The sequence below is a fragment of the Cyphomyrmex costatus genome, unplaced genomic scaffold, assembly GCF_001594065.2.
Source record: "Cyphomyrmex costatus isolate MS0001 unplaced genomic scaffold, Ccosl1.0 scaffold100, whole genome shotgun sequence".
NCBI classification, from domain to species: domain Eukaryota; kingdom Metazoa; phylum Arthropoda; class Insecta; order Hymenoptera; family Formicidae; genus Cyphomyrmex; species Cyphomyrmex costatus.
Window position 1 is genome coordinate 1,081,409 of NW_017274955.1, and position 15,694 is coordinate 1,097,102.

At 33.9% G+C, this 15,694-nt stretch overlaps 1 protein-coding gene across 1 annotated transcript; it reads left to right on the forward strand.

The window, feature by feature from the left end:
* The first annotated feature begins 2,475 nt into the window (after positions 1 to 2,475).
* On the forward strand, positions 2,476 to 11,777 carry LOC108771835 (uncharacterized). Its single transcript, XM_018537217.1, has 5 exons — positions 2,476 to 2,559; positions 2,721 to 2,927; positions 9,734 to 9,993; positions 10,192 to 10,311; positions 10,691 to 11,777. The coding sequence occupies exons 2-5, from the start codon at positions 2,883 to 2,885 to the stop codon at positions 11,268 to 11,270; spliced, it is 1,005 nt and encodes a 334-aa protein (XP_018392719.1). The 5' UTR covers positions 2,476 to 2,559; positions 2,721 to 2,882; the 3' UTR covers positions 11,271 to 11,777.
* Positions 11,778 to 15,694: the final 3,917 nt, after the last annotated feature.

Sequence of the window (15,694 nt, forward strand, 5' to 3'; positions counted from 1 at the left end):
CCATGGAAATGTGATATCGTTCACTGCAACGCAAGGAAACAGAGCCTCTGCAATAAAACCGGATTTCACACTGCACTGGAAATTACTTATCCGGATCGTGGCAATACTTGAGGAGACGTTAACTCGTAGACACAGAATTTTATTTACTTCTACTATCTTTCTCTCTGTCTCTCTTGCGCGCGCGCTATTCCTGTGCCCGCACATTGCGATAACGTCTGCTTCTATACTTAGCTGTTTTTGCAAACTGCACGCTTTCTCGACCGAAGGATCCATTTGATATTCATTAGCTGAAAAAGCATATTGTTACAATGGAGCTGAATTTATGGGTATGTACAGAGCGTATACGCATGAACACACACAGGGCCTGTGTGTATATTTTTTATTAAAAAAAAATCTTTAATTTCCACACCAAAAAAGTATACATATGATATTAAAATTTGAAAAAGTGATGTCCTAAAATAGAGGGAATTAAAATTTATTAAATAATTTGCCATAAAAATTCTCACGCTGCCATATTAAAATTTGAAAATAAAATTATTATTAACTCTTAGAATTATTGAATAATTATTAACCAATGTGATGCCATATTTTTATAGATTACTCTTATATAAATATATTAACTTTCCGAGACTTTGACTTATAACATTTGATTAATAGATTTATTAAAATAATCTCTGTTTTCATACAATATATTTCAAAATAGAAAACTATAAATCAAAAACATGATTCTGCTATTTTAAACAATACGCTATATGCATATTGTTTCTATGAAAAAGAGATATAGTAACACGTATTTGTCATCACCATTTATCAATGTGTGTCGAGCTAGTGATGCGAGATTAAAGACAAAACAGTTTTTTACGCAAACGACAAATTCTTCCGGTGACTAAAAGAAACGTCATGTTGGCGGAGTTCATTTCATCAGATAATTATATATGAGTAATGCAAACGATTACGGAATGTTGATTGCCTGACCCGAAGATGACGCAAATATGCAAGATGACATAAGGTTGCAACATTTCTTCCGGCTACTGTTGTCGAGGTCCTGAGAACGCTCTATCAAGGATGTATATTGTGAGAATCTAACGTAATATTAAAAAGCAGTAAGTTGGAATTTTTCACAAATGAAAATGGAGATTGAACATGCAGATTGAAAACATCTGTGTGAAATGCATAATTTAATTGATAATAGTATTATAATCGCACGCACGCATGAAGTATTCTTCATTGATTGACGCATCTTGGTATGTGTTCGGATTCCCACCCAGATGCTTCGTGGGTAACATGTCATCCTTATTTAACGTTCAGTAAACAACAAGGGTGAAGTGATATCTGAGTGACTCTCGAGTGGGAATCAAAACCCAGTACTGGATGTTAATCTCCTTTGAGAATCGTAACTAGAATTGAGGTGTAATTAGGATTGATTATATTCATGAAAAGGGTATTCTCATTTATAATTTATAAATAAATCTTTAAAAAATTGCGTAAAAGTTATTTTATAATAATATTACCTTTTATATTAAGTTTTAAATAGTAAAAATTGTTACCTAGTATTCATTCTTTACTTTAAAATTAAAAATTTTTCTGCTGAAATTCTATACCAATTTTTCATTAGATATTGAACGTCGTATGTCGGCTGTCGTACGCTATATGAATTTTATGGCTTTTCTACAATTATTACTTAAGTTTAAAGTCTTAAATCGTAAGAAATTAATCAATCACAGTCGAATATAAGCAGAATAATCGATTATAATTGATTACTTGCGATTTAAAATTTGATGCTTAGGTATTGGCTTATTGTAAAAAGACCGTACAGAATAAGAGCCTAACGAGTGCTCAGTGAATAGGGATTCTATATATGCACGTTTACCGATAGTTGCCGGTGTCGTTACGTAGCCTAGATATTTCGTATGGTAAAAAGCTTCGCAACGGCACATAATGATATCAAGAACTATCGGTTTAGTGTGTACGTATAGACCGGGCTTTCATACATAATGTTCCTATAAGTATAGGAAGACACTCATAGATCGAATTACTACCCCTTTACGTCATTCCAGGACGTAATTGGATTGCCACTCGGATGCTCCCCGAGTATCATGTCATCCTTATTTAACGTTCGTAACAAGGATAGCGAGTGATACTTGAGTGACAACTTAAGTGGAAATCTGAACCTATGCATGATGCATGTCTGAATCCAGCATGAGAGAATCGCCGCAGGATCACGTGTGGCACGTGCAACGATTACGCGTGCCACAAGTTAATAATTTCAAGCCCGTTGATGCGTCATATGTGAATGTGGAGTACTCGTGATAGTTAAGGATGGTGGGCGAGCGCGGTCTTAGATGGGAAAAACCGTCGTATAGCTCTTACATGGAGGGGGATGGTCGCGAAGAAAGGAGCGTAGATCCGTCGTGTACAACGGATCTGGAAATGCAGGGACACACCGCCGGTTCTCAGTCACAGTATCGCGTCCTCTCAGTCCGCCTCGACATCGACGCTGTTGATGACTGTGTTCCTCTTCCGTTTCTTTTCTTTCGCAGTCTCATCCGGTCCGCGAAAGTGGGTGATTTTCTCCTTTCTTTTTCTTTCTCTCTTCTTCTCGTCATTCATGAATTTTTATAAATGTCGCAATCTTGTACGCTTTTTCTTCATGAAGAATCTGTATCAATACATCTTGTTACTTGCATAAGAAGATAAGAAGATGTGTATATGGATTCTAGATTTCGATTACTTTGATCGAGAACTTTTTCGTGCAGTTATCGCAGTGGAGACTGAATGTATGTAATTAGGCGAGTTTTGTTGGAAAGTAAGGGAACGTTTTGATGCGGCAATAAAAGCGACGAAGAGGAAACTCGAGTATTGCAACCTCATGAAGCACCACCATGACCATGATATTGCGAACATGTCTTTGTCTCAATCTTTTGACGGTAGGATTTATGAGTGTGTAATATATATGCATAATCATGACTAATTTAAAGATACATATTAATATAACGCAGCACATTCAGTTGAGAAAAACTTAAGGAAGATTAATTAATCTGATATCGCAAAATAGTTTTATATTTCTTTCGTATCCGAGTATATGTATTATTATATATATCCTGATTAAGTTAGTAAGTGAATTTATAAATAAAATAATCAAGTAGGTAAATTTCACATAGACATGGATAAAAATATTTTCACGAGTGAAAATATTAATCTTTTTATGGATTTGCAAGTAATTAGCAAATTGACATTGACATTGGTATTCTACGTTGACGTCATTTCAAGATCCTCGAGTGAGTAAAATGCCAGTCGCGAACTGATGATTACTGTTTTTTAAGTCTTCTAATAGTAACTGGTAAATGAATTGGCGAAACAGTTGTGTTACATAATCTTGCTATTTTTATGATTATAATGTTGAAATACTATAATACTTACTTCGTAAAGCAATATTAACATTGATAACGAAATCAGATGTTTGCTAAAAAAAATAGACATTTGATATAATATTATAAAAACAAACTCAATTTTAATATAATGAGAATGCAAATTGAAGGAATGTATGCATTATTATTAGAAGTATAAATACTAGTTGACAAAACTATATTAAAAGACTTTTAAACCATCCAGATTGTCACAAAATAGGTGTAGTTTATTGCTTAATAGATAGAATCATTTTTCTTAATTTAACAATATAAGATCTTATATTTTCTTACACTTCTTTAATTAATATCTATTAACAATGAAAATTATAAAAAAAATTCATTCTTATTCTTTGACGGTATCTGGCAGATTTTGAAGAATTTAGGAAGATGAATATACACTTACGTATATACGAATAGAATAATTTACGAGGTTAGACTCGCATTCTATATATAACAATTACAGCTATAGATTATTACGAACTGAAGGTGTTTAAGTCTGTCACAGAAATGTTATTTTATGTATATTTAATGATGATGGCACGAAATAATTTACGTAATTGCATTTGCGTGTCAGTAAAGCCGTTGATTGTTCCGTACACTCATCGAATATAATTTATCAAGCATATATTCACGTCATCGTTCGATCGAAACTGACACCGGTATGATTTGTGGAAGGTGTTCATGAAAGTCGTTGCTGAGGATGCATTCGTGAAAGAGGCACCGGATCCTATTCCTGCTCCGGAGAGTTCGATGCACGAACGCGCAATACCGTGAAGATGGCGTGAATGGAAGTATAACAGAGGAGGACGTCTCTCTATAGTCAGATTCACTCAAAAGAATCCAATCAAAAAGGATTAGCTTTGTTTTCGAAGTAATTTGACTACACCGTAAATTGATAATTATTTATTGTACACTTTTGATACTATACGTTGGGTTTTAAGTATTATTTATTTAATATAAAACTTTTTTAAGGGAGAGAAAGAAATAGAGAGAGAGAGAGAGAGAGAGAAATAGTAATATCTATAAATATGTGACACAATGGAAAACAATAAATTGTTAATACTAATTTGTTTTTTTTTAGTTAAGGAAAGTGAAGAATTAAGTCAAGTCAAGGAATAAAAGAATGGATTTTCCTTATAATTTTCATTGCTAATGGATACTAATTAAAAGGCTGTGAGAAAATAAAATCTTAAATACTGATCTTACATATTAATTGCAATATAATTAGCATGACAAAATGTTGTTTTCTAATTGTAAGTATAATGATTTCTTAATGCAATAATTATAAAAAAAATATTCTTGTAGCGTGTATTCTCATTATTGTTAATTGTTCTTTATATATATATATATATATATATATATAGCGTGTTTTACAATACTATTTGATTAATTGGAATTAATTAATATTATTATTTAACGTTAGTATTTAAATAAACTGAATAATTAAAGGACTAATTAATAATTAAAGAACTAAATTCAATTGTGTGTGTGTTTCTAATTTCGCATAATCATTACTCAAGTAGTATCAGTCATTATGATAACAAAATGATGATTAAAAGTCAATTTTCAATCATTTCATTTATTGCTTAGATAAACAATCACACAAAATGGACATCTAATATAATATATCTTTGTGTTTGAATAGAAAAGTACGCATCGATCTTTAAGCGCTACAGAATATTAATATCGAGAAGCAATGTTGTGAAAGTAAAATAGTAACATGAAACAACTTTAGGTATCAAAGTGGCAGTTCTGTATGCACGAAGAGTTACTAAATCGAAAGGGAAGCATCTGGTATACAAAGTACTTGCGTTTGAAAAGAATTGGGAATAAAAACCGATCCTCGTGTCGTAAATATTGGAACGTAGTTACGCGAAGATAATTAATATAACGCGCGCTCTGAATATCAATTAGCACGTGTTCGTGCGAAGGCCATGACGTGTTCATGAAACGCCGACGCTCCTCAAATACCAAGTGAGATCGCAAACGAGATCGCGCATTTGTCACGTACCTTCTTCATGCAACACCATCTGCAATTATGATCCGTAATACCACGATTGTATGCAGCGTGGTTGGATCACCGCAAGATGCCACCGACGGTGATGCTAGCCTTCGCGTGCGGTATGTTACAATCCTCAGACATTACTTTAGTTTAGAGATGCAGATGGTTCATTTAGGCAATTATACGTATGTGTGTCAAGAAATATATACAATAAAATAGTATTTTAAATTTTAAATAATATTAAATAAAATGTTATACATATATTTAAAAATTAGTTCAGTAATTATATTCACAAACATAAAAGAAATAGCTTTTATTCTTGAAGAACAATACTGCATAATAGAGTAATAGATAAGAAATAAAAAGTACAGGATTCAAACTACAGCATTTTGCTACTTAATTAGCTTCTCCATTCATTTTATTTTTGTTACAAGTCTTATTCAAATACACACCATATGTATAATTATACTTATCTTGTATTATTCATGCTCTCAGCTAGGCATCGTGTATACAAGTTTCGAAAATTTAATGATTAAGCGATAAAAATGTGTGTCAACTTAATTGTTTAACAATAAGATGAATCTCATAAAACAATTGTGACCAAGGATCTTGTTAATTTCGTCTCTCTGTTAACTAATTACATCTACAATTAGCATAACAATATCCTTTTCGTGTAAACACCGAATTCTTTGTCGGCTACCAATGTCGCCAATTTCCCGAGCGCGCAATTTCATTATACTCCTAGATTATATCACGTGATCGGGCACGTGAGAACCGCGCGAAGCGTGGGTGTTTAATGAGAGAGGAGATCGCAAGAGAGGATGGAGAACGGCGGAAGCGAGCGAAAGGAGCCTCAGCGCGGCGGCTCCTGTGTAAAGGTGAAATCACCGTGACCGACGGGAGTTGACCGACGGACAATGGACGATGCAATGATAATTTAGTGAGTTAATCGCGTGGCTTGGACGACCTCGTACAAAACCGCCAGCCAAAACGATGGCTTTTCTTCGAGCGGATGGAAAATTGTTGCAAGGCGTAGTTATAAACACGTTAAGACTTCGAAGCTTCTGAGAATTATGCGTTATTATACGACGAGAATAAAATTTGTGTTGAATCCTTTTGATACATAACGCAATTTATTCCCTGCCTTGATTGATTATGGTACCAGCTTGGATTCGCAATTGTTATTTGCAAAATAACTCTTTTACTGTTGTAAAGTTCGAGCGAGAATACCCCATTGCCCTTGTCTTAAAATACTAAATTCTTGATTATACTACTTTCTCATGTGTGCGTTGAGTCTCTATACATTTAAAAAGAGAGAGTATTAGTTAATTTTTAGTTAACTTTAATTAATGTTTATCGAAACGATCGATTTTAATCTTGGCTTAAAATTACTGTGCACGATAATGAACAACACGTTATTATATTACACACATGAATATCATACATGTATTTTATATACGTTATTTTCTTACGAAATTCTGCATTTACATAACTGAGCAACCTCTTTCGATCAACGTCTTTCGTGTTGACTAAAAATGATTGATCCGAAGTACCCATCTTTCGCTTTAACGTCGTTAAAGAAAAATAGTGTTCGCTTGAGAGAAAATTAATATTTGTTTGTGTGTGCGAGCACTATATTCTGACAGAGATAGAAGGAGGAAAAGTGTCCATCGTTTCTCCAAAAAGTGGATTGTCAATATCAAAAAGAAAAATCTTTTAAACTATTTTAAAGTTATAGATATGAATGATATCATAGAGCTTACTTTTCGTAATGTCTCGTTATTAAACTGCAAGCTGTCTACACATATACAGACATATGACACGCATTTTCATCCACGTCTGTAAATGACGTTTTTATAATCAGCTTTATGTATATAGATAAAAAATGCTTAGATCTTTTACTGAACGTCTTTCATATGCAGAAACAAAGTCGCGTGGCCGATTTATTTCAAGGATATCAACTTAACATTGAGTCCAACTTTTACAATGCGATCATTTTTCAAGTCAAAGTGCCCTGCAGCAATAATATATAGTGAACCAGTTTCAAGGATACGGAGCAATCCGGAGTGTGAATTCTTGCTGGTAAAGAGATGCAGCAACATGATGAATATTAAGTGCATATGCGCTACATGTTAAGATACAAGGTCAGTACCTTGATCTTACGCCGTGCTACATAAAATAAAACTTGCTAAGTAATTCGTAGAGCTAAATCGCTTAATATTTAAGGGAAACTTAATCTCCCTAGTCTCAGTACGTAGCTCACATACAAATATCCTCGTTTCGCATCCTCGTTCTCATTTCAATTTTAATATTTTATATGTTGAGAAACCCATATTTAATGTTTCACATTTTTAGATCTTTCCAGAGAAAGACTTTTATGTGTAAATTTAACGAAGACATCTCGTTTTTTTTTATTCATACTTTTTTTTCCTACATGAATGTTACTTTCTTCATTTCTATAAACATTATTTCATAGAATATCTTTTGCTATGTATAAAGCCGATATATCGGTCTTACGCTCGGTTGGTCCAGCATCTCTTAATATGGACCGACGAGAGGCGTACCTCGTGATCTTGGTCAATCCCACGCAAAATTCGCAATAGAAGGGATATATATATCTCTTACGTGACCGCCGTGTTTGCACGCAATGGTATCCCGCTATAAAAGATATCACGATGGAAGTCATCGCATTCCTCGCGTGGTCGGGTCGAAATTATTGTGGTACATTGTAACACTATATTCTGGCTAAACAGCGACCACACTAATATATGTCCAGGTTGAGGACATTGCCTCATAAATAAAAATTCGTTATGTTCCAACTTTATTTTTTTACAGATTTTCTGTGCATTTCAAAAGCATGAGTAATCACGAATCATTGACCAGCTTACAAATCTTAAATTTTTTATGACAATAGAAAGAGCGGAACGTAATTTCATTAACGTATGCAAATCTCACGTGAATTCCAAACATACAAATAAGATTACAAATATAATACAGCGATTTTATGTAATATACGCGCGCATACATATACTATTATATTTTAATTACGTTTAAAAAATTTTGAATAGTACGAAAAAGGTTAAAATTATCAACACTATTAACATACTTATTAAAATATAATTGATAGATTTTTTCTTGAGATCAAAAGCCATAATTTATTGGTTATTACTATATAATATGTATAAAATTAGTTGCAAGGAGATTCCTTTTTACCTCATATACATATAACTGTCCTTGAACTCAATGAAAATAATAAAGAAAAATAAGATAAAATACAGCATATACTTTTGCGTGCAATATCTAACAGCATTTTCCCACAAAAGCCACAACCTCGACTATTCGTGTAATTGAAATTCAGACATTGCTTTAATGGTTGCAAAACTGTCTTTCCATCGAGATGGTGATATATATGCTAATAATTATTATAGTAAATAAGCAGAATCGCAAAAGTACAAAATACTATCGAGTGCGCTGTAAAAAATCTGGAGAAATAAAATATACTGTCTCGAGCTTGAACGGTTCAAAATCATGCTCTAAGCAGAACGTTGTCTTTGAGTCGTAACACCTTAAATGGAGTGATTACGACTGTTGAAACGGAATATGCGTCGCCGCGCCTACAAGTAACCGTATAGATCGTAAAGAAGAAAAGAGACGGGCCTCGTAGTCCGAGAAACGATGCTAATCATTTGCCGAGTAACACCCCACGTAGCTGGTCACGTTCCTTGTCATAGAATGTTCTTGCTATCAATCGACAATGAATTGAAATTTGTGTACGTGCTCGTAGATCGTCAATGTCTTGTTGATCGTAACTGGACTTTTAATGACAGTTGGTCAATATATCAGACAGTAGTTTTTTATGCTTTACGATAAAGAGGGAAGCCGGAAGGCAATTATTATATATTAAATTAATAATTATATTTAATGGTAGTAATATGTATATATTGGATATTCAATTCCTTTTTAATATTTTCAAGAAAAATTCTATTTTATCTTATTATTAAATTTCATATTTAAAACGATTTCTGTATGTATTATATTTTAAGATTAAAAATACAAAAAAAAAATAAGAAGCAAATTCATCTTCTAGGCATATTTAAATTTCAAATTAATTCTTTACTCACCTTTTTATTTATAACAGAGTTGTGATATTAATCGATTCAACATTTAAGATACATTGAACTGGTATTTTAGAATTCAAATAGAACTTAATAAGATATCCGTCAGATATCCTTCTTTCACATTATAGTTTTCATATTAAGCAGTAATTTATTAACGCGGTTGACGCGACGCGAAGAAACGATTTAAAATAAGTTTACAATTGCAGGCGTCAGTGCTGTGTTTAACAGCGGACGAGATTGAGGCCCAGAGAAGCGGTTGGAACTTAAATCCCAATACGCAGTATCACATTCAAACTGATGAAGGTCCAGAAAGATTTTTCCGCTTTCAAACATCGAACGGTCAATATAGGAAAGAGAAGAGATTGGCTGATGGTACAGTGATCGGCACTGAAGGCTGGCTAGACCCTCTTGGATATTTGCGACTGAAGGATTACATCGCGGACCACGAGGGATTTCGAATACTAAAGTAATCTCTCTGACTAATATTAGAATAAAATTAATATTCAAAACACGCCTAAATTAAAATTACTTATAGGAATAAGTAGTAATTAAGTACTCACCGTGATAGCAAGCTGGCGCCTTTTGACGTCAAAATGACAATAAAATGACGTAGCTTGCTACCGGGACAGTGATGAATATATATTGATTGCCGGAATCTTTTTAGATCCAAAATGGTTTATGTCGGTAAAGATCGACCTATTCAGGATGCGGTGGCGGAAGCAAAGAAGATTCCAGCGCAGACTGGAATCTTGGCCAGGCCCAAAAGGCCACCGAATCCTTTCAGGTAAAGGATTAATATCGAAAAATCAATTCATTATGTTATAATTAGACATCGATTTTTTTAGGCAAATATTTTTTGTGGACATGCACAAAGATGCAAATATACACAAATACGCAAAGATGCACAATATGCACAAATAAATATGCATTTTTAGAATGTTTTTTATAGTAATAAAAATGTCTATTTTGATATTACTTTCCAATCTGCTTTCTAAAAAATATGAAATTGCATAAGAGAGAGAGAGAGAGAGAGAGAGAGAGAACCGATGTCTAGTTATAATGTGTATAACTTATTAAAGAGGGAGGATTAAAATGTACATGTTGCAAATCAACCCCTTAAAAATGTATTAAAATTGATAAGAATGTTTAATTATTTATTACAGACGACCAGATTCTAACGCCATTGTGCCGCTGTCTGGCAACGACATTACTTCCGGTTATTACGCTCCGACGACTATCAGGCCTCGACCGATTTCGAGAAACAATTATTATTCGAGTCGATATCCTTCTGAACTTCAGAGCCTGGACGTTTATCATCGACCACATGCTACGTATTATCGCGAATCCGTAGCTCGACCACCGACTCAGATTCTCGAAGCTCCCTACGATCCTGCTATCGGAAGTTCCTCCCTCAAGCCAAGCTATCAATCGCCCATTTCTCGAAACGATTTCCCGTTGTATGACGGTACTCATACCACAGCGAATGGTTTCCAGTATTACTTAAGGAGGCAATATCATGAGGAAGAAAGAGAACCCGAAGGCAACAACGTCGGCTCTTTCGGTTACATCGACCCATTTGGTATCAGACGGGTAATTTATTATAAGACGGATCCGTTCTCCGGTGGATTCCTCCATAAAAAGAATAATCGATACGTCGGTTTCAATGCGACGCCATACGATCCACTTCCGCCTGATCTGTCCAGGACGCGGCTCTCGAGAGCCCTTCCGACGAGCGCTTCGTAACAGTTTCGTCATTATTCATTGCTTTGCCACGTTGTAGCATCATGTTTTATCGCGAAGAGTTCATCATCCAATACCGCGACGCTGGGTTTCGCCACGCTGGACGGCCTTGATTCGATTCAATGATCTCGACATCGAGACCATTTGTCGAATCAAACTGTCGTCTGTTATCGATGTTCTCTCAAGCAATCTTATTGATCGTGAATTTTCTAGTCAGGATGGAACCAACAGATACTGTTGAAAGGAGAAAGAACAATGATGAATAGGGATGATCTTGTAAATATAAAGATCATCTATATTCTAGAGATAAAAATTCTCCGGCAGGGATTCTCGATCACCAACGTTGCTTACACATACATATAATATATAGATATAACGTTTCTCAAAGTGCCACAACTAATATTCTTTTGATGTATATACGACTCCGTTGTGTCAGCATCGCCAACAATTCTTAATTTTATTCAAAATGATATAACATTATGAGGAACGAAGATCGATCGAACCAGGAGACTATCGAAATACAGCGGGTAAAAAGGTTCCAACGGAGAAGAGATAAGAATTGTGCGAGATTAACACAATGACTTTCGTCATCGAGGAGGCGGTGGCTTCCTGATTCGTCGTCCTGTCTTTGTTCTGCTATTATCGCGAGCAGATGATCGGATACCGCGAAGAAACAACGTTAGATGCCATGTTGGACTATAACTCAATTTTCAGGGAAGCGCGGTGGGATTTCCCTAAAGAAAAATTGTAGAACGCGTCGTCGGACAATGTTTGCGAACCTTTCCAGTTGCGTCACCAATCTCTACGAAACGTGCGAAGACTCGCGACTGCCATTGTCCTCACGTGTAAGCTTCTTTCAGTTGGTAGTAGTCTACCTTTTGCAGGGATATTTTAGAAAATATTTATTTCCATTTGAGATATAATCAAAATACATATACAGTTTTCTTTTTTAATAGTAAAAAATTTTCTTTATTTTTTAAATTGACTATTTAAATTATTGAAGTTTCTGCATTTTCTATAGCTTTTAGAGTAAGACTGTCAAGAAGTCTCACACACACCCTCACACTTTTCTCTATATGCTATATATCATATATAACTTATACAAGAACCATGTTCGAGCAGTAAAATGCTGCTTATGCTATTTCTTATATGTATTGCAATTCGAACTAAAAGTTTGTCAGATATTAATTTGATACAAACACTCATTTTTATAAAAAATTAATTTTATTTAAAAGATAAAAACAGTAAAAATATATTTTTTTATAGTGCGTATTCTTGGACAAATGCATTCTGAAGAGTTCCACATTATAAAGAAAGTGTCGCTTATTGAAAAAACAATATTAATTAAGGTAGAAGAAGTATTATTGTTCGGGTAAATCTTTATAAATTATACTTGAAACATTTTTTACATGCAGAATTTACATAAGTTTTCGAGCGACAATCGATCCCAGAACAATCAATCTATGGGTCTAGAGTCAGCAGCTTTGATACTAGATCCAATTTTTATCGACTTTACAATTCAAATACAAGCCGTTATAAAATATGTAAGCTGTATCATTGTTACCATCATCTGCATCTATCACTATTTTACGAGCTGAATCAGTTTAAGTTTTCAAGTGTACTTTTATGCCATCACGTTGTTTTCTACTTCTAACATAACCATTTTTAATGAGAATTATTACAAATATTAAATAAATACGAAGCAGAGACATGTATGGATACAATATAAAATGATACAGATTCACCCCAAGCAACAATTTAATGTAAAAACCTATCACAATTTCGTGAAAATATACAATAAGAGAATGCCAGAATGGTTATAATTACAAAATTTAATATATCTCCTTTATTGTTGCGACGTTTTATACACAAATTGATTAAACAAAAAGGCACGTTCTATATAAGTTACAGCTACTACGATCTAATAGTTGCGCTGTAAAGTTCAATGCGTATTTTTAAGCAGTGCATACTCTTGAGTAGAGAACCTCTACTATTTTTGAGCGGACTTACCCGATGCTTTTTCACTTAGTAAATATTGATCTACGATAAAAAAGCATTCCACCTATCAAATTAAAAAATATAAGACGACCGGCATTTTGACGTGAGCGAATCATTAATCCTGCGATGTATTTTCTTTTTATTAGCGACACATTCCATCCCAGATATCACAACTTTATATATTGGTTACGAAAGAATTGCATTATACCGTGAGGTGGCACTGGTGGTGATTTATATCGTCGCCGAATCGCATTTTAAAAATCTAATGCGAGAAACACAGTGATTATGCAAATGTGCATTGTTGTACGTTACATGGTTAATTCAGCGTGAGCCGCAGATCCAGAAATCTTAATAGCTTTCTATATTGCTGATTCTGCTGACGCTATAATAGTAGTAGTTTCCTTCCTAGTTTATAATGCGTGTCCGCGGATACTTTTCACGTACTAATTTTCACGGCATACCGGAAGACTATTCGCTCGTGCCAAACGATAAGAGGGACGATGTAGAATTAATTAACCGTTAACTTAAACCTCGTTATATCGCGACAATGGTGCACATTGTTAAATAAAAACAGATACACCGCGCACTTTCCGTTCTTTTATGGCGATGAGAAGCATGCCGTTACGCTCTTTGCGTCTAAGTCAATTGCGATTTTCGGATTAAAGTTCCCCTTCGAATGACATTACAATTGTTCGCATCAAGAAAGGAATATGACTTGTGCGTAAGGAATATCATTTCATGCTTAACTTATTTTACAAATAAATATGAAAGCGAACAATCGCTTATGCGATTGGAATGTCAAATATATGTGATATCAGATAGTTTACACGAAAAAGTAGCAAGTAAATTAATAAAACTGTATTTAACACCAAAGTGATTGTTTCATCAGGAATGTTATGATAAATACAAAAACAACAACCGAGAATTTATGGCTATTTTAATTATCAGAATTGAATATGGCACAATAATGAAAATTGTGTGTACAATACGATTATACATACAAACATCTGCATTTGTGACATAGTTTTGAATGCTGTCAACATTAAAAATAACAATTTAACATAATTTACTAACATTTGATCCGACATATGCAACTTTAATTGTACGTATCTCACATTTTAAAATAAAGAAAGATATTAATATAATTTAATGTAATTAAAGTGTGTGAATTGGTTTTATGTAGGAAAACATTTTCAAACTTTCTACTGCGACAAACTAAAGAGAAATTATTGATTTGATCAAGCTATAAAATACCTGACTTAGCTCTGATAACATATTTTTATGGCGTATTTTTTTTATTTCGATACAAAATCTTTTTAAACTTATCTAAAATCGATTTTCAAAAATTTATTCTTATTTTACAAATCTACAAGTATCCTGTAATTATTTCCGGATTGTCAATAATTTTAAGTATTTGTTATTTGTAGCGCGTTGCTTGGATTGCAAGGAGCAGTATATAATTATTAGTGATTCCATGTCGAATAATTGTAACGTCAGTGCGATGTGTATCCGGAGCACCGGCATCTGCTTATATCCGATTATCATATCTCATTCAAAGTTTCACCGGTCTTGACGCGCTACCTCGTGAAAAGTTTCACCAGCTTCGGAGAGTGCGCTCTCTTTCTTACCTCTCCGAGCACAAAGACTGATACCCTCATAGATTTGTATGTACACTAAACTAATAATAAAGACGCTTCGCTCCGTTAAACGCTTATATTATATTTTCTTTCCCCGACCAAACCCAAATGCAAATCTCTTGACGTTTGTAGGCCGTGATAATTTCTTATTTCATGAAAGGTTTATTGAATACCTGCATGCTCATATATAGATTTATACACGTTTGAGAATGCACGACGTTGATATATGTATAATCGCTGCTGGTAAGAAGTTGATGTACTTATTTGTACAATGAGTTATTTAATTTTTTTCCGTCACGTGATTCTTATTTTCTAGTTTGTTCTTTGACATGTGTAGATACTTAATAAACATTTCTTAAAATTATATTTTTTTCTTTTATAAATACATTTTTTACAATAATTCAAAGATAAGAATTAAAAATTAAATAAATCGTAAAAAAATATAATGCTGTGCAAAGAATCAACACAATTAAAAATATGGATATTTTGAAAGCAGAAAAAAGTGTTTCTTTTAAGTACAGGACAGAAAATATGAAAAAAGTCATCGAAAAATTATATCAATGTTCTATAATCGATGTTCTCGCATCAAAAGCAGTAATTCTACGGCGAGATATAAAAGTAACAGCAGCGCCATATGAATGGACGTATAAACGCAATCACGAGTAAATTAGTTTGCTGGGTACGGTTTACTCCCGTGACATTCTTCTTTATCGCGATACAAGAAATGTCAGTTCCCACTCGAAGAGCACAATTACGCAGCGGAGGTAATCTGCGCCATACAGAGAAAGATAG

Excerpts from the sequence above, each read along its gene's own strand:
- LOC108771835 (XM_018537217.1), top strand. The coding sequence starts at position 2,883 with ATGACCATGATATTGCGAACATGTCTTTGTCTCAATCTTTTGACG. Across the intron at positions 2,928-9,733 it reads TTTGTCTCAATCTTTTGACG|GCGTCAGTGCTGTGTTTAAC; the intron begins GTAGGATTTATG and ends TTACAATTGCAG. Across the intron at positions 10,312-10,690 it reads AGGCCACCGAATCCTTTCAG|ACGACCAGATTCTAACGCCA; the intron begins GTAAAGGATTAA and ends TATTTATTACAG.